Genomic DNA, 11,055 nt, shown 5'->3' with positions numbered 1-11,055 from the left:
TGCGAAATCAAATTTCTGGTGACATTGCAATAAAATTAGTGTCTCATGAAATAGTGATAACAGGAATTAAGTTAAAAGTTCAAGTTCTGCATACTGGCCATAGGCTGGTCAATCGGACGAAATCAACCTCCAAGTCATCCTCCACCAACAGCTTCATCAGATGTGATATGGAGAGGCATTTGGTCAGCAAACTCCTCTCCTGATTGTCATAGTCTGGTTTCTTGACCTTGGAACCATTACAAATTGGTTGAGTAGCTACTGAGTTGACCTTATGAGGCTGAGTACACCCTGTACCAGTCCTCCCACCGAGGAAAAATTCCTGGCAGTACCAGGAATTGAATCAGATCCCTATGCATGGCAGTTAGCCATGCTGACCACTCAGCTACAGAGATGGACCAATAAAAGGAATTACTTTTTTACAAATAATTTTGAGTCATCACCAAAACAAATTAAAACTCACTCTTATTTTTACCCCAAGTGTAATAAACCCCAGGTTATAAACCATTGCTCTATTATAACGTACATGAAATGACATTACTGGCAAGTTTGCAATAAGAAACGAATGTTAACAAGGGCATAAAAGCACACAACACTGCATATTATCTGTACTCTGTAAGTGTATTTCCTTTAGAAAAAAATATACAAATTTATAAAAGACTTCTGATAACATATCAGTGTTGAAGAACTCTGCTAACAATTCAACATTCTAACAAGGCTGCTACAAACTGATTGCACCTGGCAGAATGTGGAAATGATATGATTCTTTAGTTTCTCCTGCTGTAATAGTAGAAGTGAATGATGGAAAAGGAGAGTAAAATTATCTGCTGAAATACATCGAAAAGTATTCTTATACTCTAAAATAAACATTTATATTATTTAAATTCTTATAAATATTTCTGTAATATCATATACACCATTTACATCACACAAAATCACAAATAGAAATTAATACAGAACTCAATACAAAAGTAAATGAAAAGCTACATAAATTGATATCATAGGTGCATTACCTCTCATTTACCTGACAGTCAGACTTATACAAAACATGGCATAGAGATTCATGGACTCTTATCAAGATATGTAACAATCAGTTACTAAGCTTCTTATTCAACAGATCACTGTACAGTATAACACTGCAGAACTCAAACTGTGTGACGCTCTACACATGCCTGTACACAATTCCAGTTTGTACAAGCTTAGTAGATCTATCGTGTATCACCAATTACAGTTTTACCCAAACAATTGATGTTACATTTCAGCTCTAAGTGGTTTTAACCTCCTCTTCCTGTCTTCAGCACGTTTTTGTTGCATCCTTTGTGTATCAGGCACCTGAAGAAAGGGGCCTTGGTTGCCAAAACTGATCACTGTATAAATCTCTATCTATTACAATCTTCACTTTTGTGACTAAAGCATGTCTAAACTAAATGTTCCAGATTTTTATCCTTTGATATGTGGCCCTGTTTAAAAATTCAATATCAACTTCTTTTAACAGCAAGCAATTCAGACTTTTTAAACCAAAGATTGTCTTTTTGGAGAATACACCATGAAACATACCACGTGAAGACATGTCAACAATATATTTTATTCACTGTATTGCTCATAATGGGCTATGGCTGCTTGGTGGATGAAGTATAGCTTAAGCTAGCTTTTCAATCTGATCTCTGTCAAAAACTGTATAGCATCCCTTCCAGCACAACCAAGAAAAAGTTTATAGGTTCAGATGCTTCTTTGTCCTTAGGTATGCAGTACAGTTTCAGACATTCTCAAGTTTCATCCTTCATACAAATGTTTAATTAGAACACAAGCAAAACAGAAATTTTCACAATTGTGAAAAAAAGACAGAAAGAAGGTAAAATACAGAATATGCAGATTATTGCTAAATAATATCTCAAAAAACAATTTTCATCTCTGTGAGGGCATCATCTCTTACAACATTTGTATCCTTCCTTATGTGTAGTGAAATATGAAAACTAGTTCCTCTGTATCTTTGCCTCCCATTTTATCATGTATCTGACAGAATATTTCACTAATATACAAGTAAAATGATGGTCATCATGTTGTAAATATTAATTTTTTTCGTGTTCTTTGTACTATTTGAACAGAGAAACGCTTCTGTAATGAAAGGCATATTTCATTTTTCTCTCCCTCCCTCTATAAATTTCATTACCGCAGGACTAGGGTGCCAAGATAAAGAATGCTGCAGACAGACTGACATATCCACAGATTCAAGGTTGTTAATGGATGACATATTTTACTTCTGGTTAAGTGTTTGCTGTGTTCATCATACCTAAAATATTAGCAAGGGAGCGTGTGCAGAGTTTGAAATGGAAGAAGAGAGGCTGTGGGAGATTGAAGTAATGAGACAATCTGCAATGTATCCCTGGGTGGAGCAACTGAAAGAGGACTGCCCACAAAATATGTATCTAGATGATGAACCTGTTTCAAGATTTCAACTGAGATACAGCCCTAACAAAACAAAAATCTCGCATTACATTTCACCAAAGTGCAAGATTATATTACAACACTAATAACTGCAAAAAGAGAATTTCATTGAGAAAACAGAACAATTACCCTCTGAAAAAGATATTGTCTGCAGTTTCACAATCATCATTACTCGTGACAAGTGTTTGTCATTTCTTAAGTCACTTTACTTATTTGCTATCAATGCCACACATTTGAATAATAATAATAATGATGACGCACTAAAGTGCGTCTATAAACAATCCAGCTATGTAACTGGAAATTTTATCTCCTTGTAAAGAAATTAATACAGTCGAAAGCTGAGTAGAAAGACGAATGCTTTTCCCATGTTACTTCACCCTATATTCACAAGAGATCGTATAATATGAAGGATTCAGCAATGTTTCATTTTAAACAGTGCTCCCTTACTTGTGGGTTTTAAGGTTAGAAACATTCTGAAAATTACCTCATAACATATTAATTCAAATCTAGCCCCAACTGGACAGGAATCAACAGTGACAGTGAAAACTGGCAATGTGATCCTTCTTTTGCAGGATTCAGAGAAGTTAATGAAACCTGAATCAAGACACCTAAGACAGGTATTTAATATAATTATAAAAACAACTTTTGGTCAACCAGCTAAACTGCATTTTATATCTGAAACCCTAACTGTTGCCTTTTCTGTTGTGTGCTGCCTCAATGATGGCACAATCTTTCATCTTGATACATTTGGTTTTTCAGTCCGTTGTCCCTCCCCCCGATCTTAATTTACTCAACTCGTCCATCAACTTTCATTTTATTCCCAATCCAATCCAATCTTAACTTTCAGTACCTTTTCTTCCTGAAGCTACAAGAAAAGAAAAAAATATATATAAATTGAAGAAACGAAGGAAATAAGAACTTGAATATTAGAATAAAGGAATTCTATGAGAAAACAACTTCCAGCGCACATTCAAGAGAATAAAAGGTGAGTATGTCACTAAATGTTGATTCATGATTAAAGATTGTCATTGCCGAGATTTGCACAAATTCTTCCACTGCAACGCAAGCCTGATGTTTTGCTGAATTTCACACAGAATCTATTTCTATTACTTTGTTAAAATTGCTTCTTCATCCAAGATCCCATAACTGGTTCAGCCTCCTAATACTTTCAGGTGTCAATTTCAAACTTTCTGGGATAAATGCAGAACTTTGTTTCGCAAAAACATATGAGAACCTGTAAAGACAGAGGAAAGGTTAAAAACTGCAAAATGATTTACAAACTGAAACTGTTTCCTCAGTAACAAATACAAACGTTAAAACAACAATTTAAATAATGATATTACAATTTAAATAATGATATAGCACTTCAAATACTTGACATATTATAAAGGGCATATTTCTTCAGTACAAAATTCCTAATTTTTTTTTACCACAAAAACTGTTAGTTGTGTTACCTTGCACTTTAAATCCATATGTGAAGAAGATTTCAAGTTTATATCCATTTGACTTGTTCCTCAGGAGGGCGTGGCTGCCCTGTACTGCGAACAGCATCAAGCTCCAAGTATGGAATAATACCAACATAAGGTCTGTGGGCATGGAGTGAGTCTAAACTTGGGTAATACTGTCGATAGCAAAGGTATGATATTGACAGACCCAAGAGAGAGCCACACAACACATCTGTAAAAAAAATAAAGAAAAATAAAACACAGTTAACTCCAGATACTTCCTTATATTGTACCAGTTTAGAAACATAAACCTACAAATAATCATAAATAGCTGTATTTTACTAACAAGGGAACCTCCCCATCGCACTCCCCTCAGATTTAGTTATAAGTTGGCACAGTGGATAGGCCTTGAAAAACTGAATACAGATCAATTGAGAAAACAGGAAGAAGTTGTGTGGAACTATGAAAAAACTAAGCAAAATATACAAACTGAGTAGTCCACGCGAAGACAGGCAACATCAAGCATGATCTGAGCTCAGGAGCGCCGTGGTCCCATGGTTAGCGTGAGCAGCTGCGGAACGAGAGGTTCTTGCTTCAAGTCTTCATTCGAGCGTAAAATTTTATTTTTTATTTTCAGACAATTATCAAAGTTCAGGCACTCACACATAATCAACTTCGCTCTCCAAAATTCCAGGACATGTTCAGATTTGCTTGGACATATGCAGGATTTGACAGTCTACACACAGAAAAATTTGAAAACGTTAAAAAAATATGTTTTGACAGAGCATAGGGAAAAGTGGGCGACTGTGAAACTGTTGGATTCATTTGTTGCAGATTATGTGACAAACTCTTATGTTTTCATCACCTTTTTGGGAGTAATTCTCACATCCACAAGAAAACCTAAATCGGGCAATGTAGAAGAATCTTTTTACCCATTCGCCAAGTGTACAAGTTAGGTTGGTCGACAACATATTCCTGTCATGTGACGCACATACCCTCACTAGTATCGTATAGAATATATCAGACGTGTTTTCCTGTGGAGGAATCGGTTGACCTATGACCTTGCGATCAAATGTTTTCGGTTCCCATTGGAGAGGCACGTCCTTTCGTCTACTAATCGCACGGTTTTGCGGTGCGGTCACAAAACACAGACACTAAACTTATTACAGTGAACAGAGACGTCAATGTATGAATGGACAGATCATAACTTTGCGAAAATAAAGAAAAACTTTTCACTTGAGGGGAGACTTGAACAAGGACCTCTCGTTCCGCAGCTGCTCACGCTAACCACGGGACCACGGCGCTCCTGAGTTCAGATTATCCCTGATGTTGCCTATCTACGCATGGACTACTCAGTTTGTATATTTTGCTTATTTTTTTCATAGTTCCACACAACTTCTTCCAGTTTTCTCAATTGATCTGTGTTCAGTTTTTCAAGGCCTATCCACTGTGCCAACTTATAACTAAATCTGAGGGGGGGGGGGGGGGGGGGAGGGTGCAATGGGGAGGTTCCCTTGTAAGCACTTGCAGTAAAACCAAAAATTTTTCTCAAAATTATAAACGTATACAGGGTTATTCTAAATGATGGCAAAATTTTGTATTTATTCCAGTACAAATCCAAAAATGAACAAGCTTTACACCAATGAAAAGAGGAAGTTTTGAAGTTTTTTTCCCTTAATGTTTGATATCCATTTAATAAATTTGATAATTTGTAATTAATTAGTTTTTTATAATTATTTAATAATTAGAAATGTGATAAGTGTTATAAATGTTCAATGTGGCCACCATTGGCTGCACAGCAAACATCGACGCAGTAACCAAACTCGTCCCACACATGCGAAAGCGTATATGCTGTTACTGAGTGGACGGCAGCAGTGATCTGTTTCCACATATCGTTCAGAGTGATTGATAGCAGTGAGATGTAAACAACTTCTTTCACATAACCCCATAAGAAATAGTCGCAGGGTGTCAGATCAAGGGATCTTGCTGGTCAGAAGTGCACAGCCAGGTCCTCACGTCCCCTGCAACCAACCCAGCGCTGAGGAAAGGAGTCATTCAAAAAGCCTGATGCATCATGGTGCAATGGGGTGGAGCTACACCTCGTTGGAAAATGAAGTCCTGGGAATCTTCCATAACTTCATGGAACAGCCATTGTTCCAACATGCCCAGGTATGTGATTAGCTTTACAGATCTTTCCGCAAAGAAAAATGGTCCATAAACCTTTGTACAGGATATGGCACAGAACACGCTGCTCTTCGGTGAGTCTCCTTTGTGTTGCAATGGTGACTGTGGTTGGTTGGTTTGTGGGATTAAAGGGACCAGACTGCTACGGTCATCGGTCCCTTTTTCCAAAAACTAAAAACACCCACAGAGAACAAAAAAACAAAGAACAGAAAAGAGGGCAGACGACACGGGACAAGAAAGACACAGACACAGATGAGACAAAACGAATTAAAATCACACAGTGTGACGGTGGTTGGCCGACCATAGAGAAAAAAAGAAAAAGCCAAGCATCGAGAAATATATTAAAAACTCAGTCTAAAACCATAGGCCAAAGGCCAGAATCAACACTAAATAAAGATAAACACTTAGAGCAAATGATAAAAGGCACCTGACCGAATAAAACGCAAAATTAAACCTGCCACAGCAGAGTCATCAGTTACAAGGGCAGGGAGCGTATCAGGCAGCGCAAACGTCTGCCGGAGCATAGTTAAAAGTGGACAGACCAACAAAATGTGGACCACCGTCAAAGCCGACCCGCATTGACAGAGAGGTGGGTCCTCATGCCGCAGTAAATGGCTGTGTGTCAAGCGGGTGTGACCAATGCGGAGCCGGCAAAGGACTACTGAGTCCTTGACGGCACGGAGTTTGTTAGGGGTGGTCAGACCACGCCATTCAGCGTCCCATAGCGCGAAAACTTTGCGGTGTAAGACCGCTCGCAAATCAGTCTCCGGGAGGCCAATGTCCAGGGTTGGTTCACCGGTGGCCTGTTTGGCCAGGCGGTCAACATGTTCATTGCCCGGGATACCGACATGACCAGGGGTCCACACAAAGACCACAGAGCGGCCGCAACGGGCAAGAGTATGCAGGGACTCCTGTATAGCCATCACCAGATGAGAGCGAGGGAAACACTGGTCGATAGCTCATAAACTGCTCAGGGAGTCGCTACAGATAACGAAGGACTCACCTGAGCAGGAGCAGATATACTCTAGGGCACGAACGATGGCGACCAGCTCAGCAGTAAAAACGCTGCAGCCAGCCGGCAAGGATAGTTGTTCGTAATGGTCCCCTAGAGTTAGAGTATAACCGACCCAACCAGCAACCATCAAACCGTCAGTGTATACAATGCCAGAGCCCTGATACGTGGCTAGGATGGAATAAAAGCGGCGGCGGAAGGCCTCCGGAGGGACTGAGTCCTTTGGACCGTATGCCAATTCAAGCCGAAGGCAAGGGCGAGGAACACACCACGGGGGTGTACGCAAAGGGGCTCGGAAAGGAGGTGGAACAGGGAAAATCCCAAGAATGGAGAGAAGCTCTTTGACGCGGACCGCGATCGTACAACATGACCGGAGCCAACGTTCTGGCAGGTGGACGACCGATTGCGGGAACAGAAGACAATAATTTGGATGCCCGGGCAAGCTAAAAACATGGGCAGCATAAGCGGCCATTAAACGGTGGCGCCATTACTGCAATGGAGGGACACCTGCCTCAGCAAGTAAGCTGTTCACAGGGCTGGTCCGGAAAGCACCAGTGACAAGGTGTATCCCGCTGTGAAGGATTGGGTCCAGCACCCGCAACGCCGAAGGGGATGCTGAACCATAAGCCAGGCTTCCATAATCCAGACGAGACTGGATTAACGCCTGGTAGAGCCGTAAGAGGGTAGATTGGTCGGCACCCCAGCTGGTGTGGCTCAAGCATTGCAGAGCATTCAGATGCCGCCAACACATCTGCTTAAGCTTCCGAATATGAGGCAGCCAAGTCAACCGGGCATCAAAAACCACACCCAAAAATCTATGGGACTCCACCACAGCAAGAAGTTCACCGTCAAGATAAAGCCGTGGCTCTGGGTGAACAGTGCATCACCGGCAGAAATGCAGAACGCAGGTCTTGGCTGCCGAAAACTGGAAGCCATGCGCTACAGCCCAAGACTGCGCCTTGCGGATAGCACCCTGCAGCTGACATTCAGCAGCTGCAATGCCAATAGAGCTATAGTAAAGGCAGAAGTCGTCAGCATACAAGGACGCTGAGACAGACGTTCCCACCGCCGCAGCGAGCACGTTAATTGCTATTAACAGGCAGACACTTAAAACAGATCACTGTGGCATCCCATTCTCCTGAACTCGGGAGGTACTAATAGAGGCCGCGACTTGCACGTGGAAGGTACGATGTGACAGAAAACTGCATATGAAAATCGGCAGCGGACCCCGAAGACCCCAATCATGAAGTGTAGAGAGGATGTGAGGCGCCACGTAGTATCGTACGCCTTCCGAATGTCAAAGAAGACAGTGACGAGGTGCTGACGGCGGGCAAAGTCCGTGCGGATGGCGGACTCCAGGCTCACCAGATTGTCGGTGGCAGAACGGCCTTTTAGGAACCCACCCTGATACGGAGCCAGGAGGCCCCGAGACTCTAGTACCCATCTCAATCGCCGGCTCACCATCCGTTCGAGCAGCTTGCAAAGAACGTTGGTGAGGCTAATGAGGCGGTAGCTGTCCACCTCCAAAGGGTTCTTTCCAGGTTTCAAAACGGGGGTGACAATGCTTTCCCGCCATTGCAACGGAAACACATCCTCGACCCAAATACGGTTGTAAAGGTCAAGGAGGCGTCGCTTGCAGTCCACTGAAAGGTGTTTCAGCATCTGACAGTGGATGCGATCTGGCCCAGGAGCGGTATCAGGGCAAGCGGCTAGGGCACTGTGAAATTCCCACTCACATTGTAGGTTTCAGGGTGAAGGGTGCGAAAAGAAAGGTTCCGATGTTCCATCTGCTCTTTAATGGAGCGGAAGGCCAGTGGGTAATTCGCAGAAGCAGAACTCAGAGCAAAATGCTCTGCCAAGCAGTTGGCAATGACGTCGGAGTCAGTACAAACTGCTCCATTCAGTGAGAGCGCAGGGACGCTGACAGGGGTCTGATAGCCACAGAGGCGTCGAATCTTGGCCCAGACCTGTGATGGAGAGACATGGAGGCCAATGGTGGACACATACCGTTCCCAGCACTCCTGCTTGTGTTGGCGAATGATGCGGCGGGCCCGCGCACGGAGCCGTTTAAAGGTGACGAGGTTTTCTAAAGATGAATACCACGTGTGACGCTGGAGCGCCCACCAGCAATCTTTAATCGCCTCAGCAATCTCAGGCGACCACCAAGGCACAGTCCGCCGCCGAGGGCAGTAACGATGCTGGTGGTGACCGAGTGCACCACCGCATCAATGGTGTCATTAGAAAGAGGCTCAATAGCGGCAATGGAGGAGAGCAAATCCCAGTCAGCCTTATTCATAGCCCATCTGCAAGAGCGCCCAGAAGAGTGACACTGTGGCAGTGACAGAAAGATCGGAAAGTGGTCACTACCACACAGGTCGTCATGCTCACTCCATTGGACAGAAGGTAAGAGGCTAGGGCTGCAGATCGAAAGGTCAATGGCGGAGTATGTGTCATGCGCCACACTGAAATGTGTGAAGGCACCATCGTTTAAAAGGGAGAGGTCGAGCAGTGCCAATACATTCTCAATGATGGCACCTTGACCTGTTGCCACTGACCCACCCCACAGAGGGCTATGGGTGTTGAAGTCGCCCAGTAAAAAGAAAGGTGGCGGCAATTGGGCGATCAGCGCAGACAGGACGTGCTGTGGGATATCACCATCCGGTGGAAGATACAGACTGCAGACAGTAACAGCCTGTGGCATTCATACCCGAACATCGACAGCCTCTAAAGGTGTTTGTAGAGGGACAGACTCACTGTGAAGAGAGTGAAGGACATAAATGCAGACGCCACCAGACACCCTTTCATAAGCTGCCCGGTTCTTATAATAACCCCGATAGCCACGGAGGGCAGGGGTTCGCATTGCTGGAAACCAAGTTTCCTGAAGAGCAATGCAGAAGAAAGGGTGAAGGCTGATAAGTTGTTGGAGCTCAGCTAGATGATGGAAGAAACCTCTGCAGTTCCACTGGAGGATGACATTGTCCATGACTCAGAAAGGCGTGAAAGGACTGGGAAGGCAGATTACGCCGCTGGGTCACCTGCTGCCTCTGACTGAGCACCTGTGCCAGTGCTATCCATGGTGTCTGAGGGACCGACGAGATCGAGGTCCTCAGCGGACGCCAGAATCTCCACCTCGTCCTCAGACGCAGAGCTGGAAGGTTGCGGTGGGTTGGGTGCCACCGCAAGTTTCTTAGGCTTAGAGCTCTTCTTCTTGGATTTCTCGTGCTGCTCCTTGGGTTTCACTGGCTGGGAGGGCTTCACCAATTCAGTCTCCGGGACGGAGGAGGATCGCGAAGCCCTACGACCAGCTGATTGTGGGCACTTACGCCACTGTCGGTCGTCAGCCTTCCCGCTTGTGGAAACCTGGGAAGGGAGGGACCCAAGGGACCCCTTGCGAGCGTGAGAAGTCGAAGAAGTTGGACACTTCTGCGGCTTAGAAGCGGGGACGGATGTCCCCGATGTGTGGGGGGATGTTGCTCCCGAGGTAGGTGGCGCAGGAGCAACAGGGGGGATAAGGCTCCCATTGGCAAGGGGGCATGTGGAGTTGTATGGCTCTGTGATTGGGCTGGAATATGCTGAACTGATGGGGCTAACACGGATGTCATTGCAGCAGCATAAGAGGAAATCATTCGTACCAGATGAAGTCGTTCATATTTCCGCTTGGCCTCAGTATAGGTCAGTCGGTCCAGGGTCTTATATTCCATGATTTTGCGCTCTTTCTGTAAGATCCTGCAGTCTGGTGAGCAAGGTGAATGGTGCTCTCCGCATCTGACACAGATGGGAGGCAGGGCACATGGAGTATCGGGATGTGATGGGCGTCCGCAATCTTGACATGTGAGGCTGGAAGTGCAGCGGGAAGACATGTGGCCGAACTTCCAGCACTTAAAGCACCGCATCGGGGGAGGGATATAGGGCTTGACGTCACATCAGTAGACCATCACCTTGACCTTCTCCGGTAATGTATAACCCTTGAAG

The 11,055-nt window shown here is 44.1% G+C and overlaps 1 protein-coding gene across 3 annotated transcripts in view; it reads right to left on the bottom strand.

Annotated features, from left to right (window-relative positions):
- Positions 1 to 607: 607 nt before the first annotated feature.
- Positions 608 to 11,055, bottom strand: part of LOC126252662 (phospholipid phosphatase 5-like) — a 50,526-nt gene continuing 40,078 nt past the window's right edge. For all 3 annotated transcript variants that reach the window (XM_049953580.1, XM_049953567.1, XM_049953572.1), the window contains exons 6-7: positions 3,897 to 4,119; positions 608 to 3,676 (exon numbers count right to left, since the gene is read on the bottom strand). In XM_049953580.1, coding sequence (XP_049809537.1) covers positions 3,935 to 4,119 — 185 coding nt within the window. In that variant the 3' untranslated portion in view covers positions 608 to 3,676; positions 3,897 to 3,934. The remainder of the gene's footprint in view (positions 3,677 to 3,896; positions 4,120 to 11,055) is intronic.

This window comes from Schistocerca nitens, chromosome 1, assembly GCF_023898315.1.
Source record: "Schistocerca nitens isolate TAMUIC-IGC-003100 chromosome 1, iqSchNite1.1, whole genome shotgun sequence".
Lineage (NCBI taxonomy): Eukaryota > Metazoa > Arthropoda > Insecta > Orthoptera > Acrididae > Schistocerca > Schistocerca nitens.
This window is presented reverse-complemented; position numbering and strand designations above follow the sequence as displayed.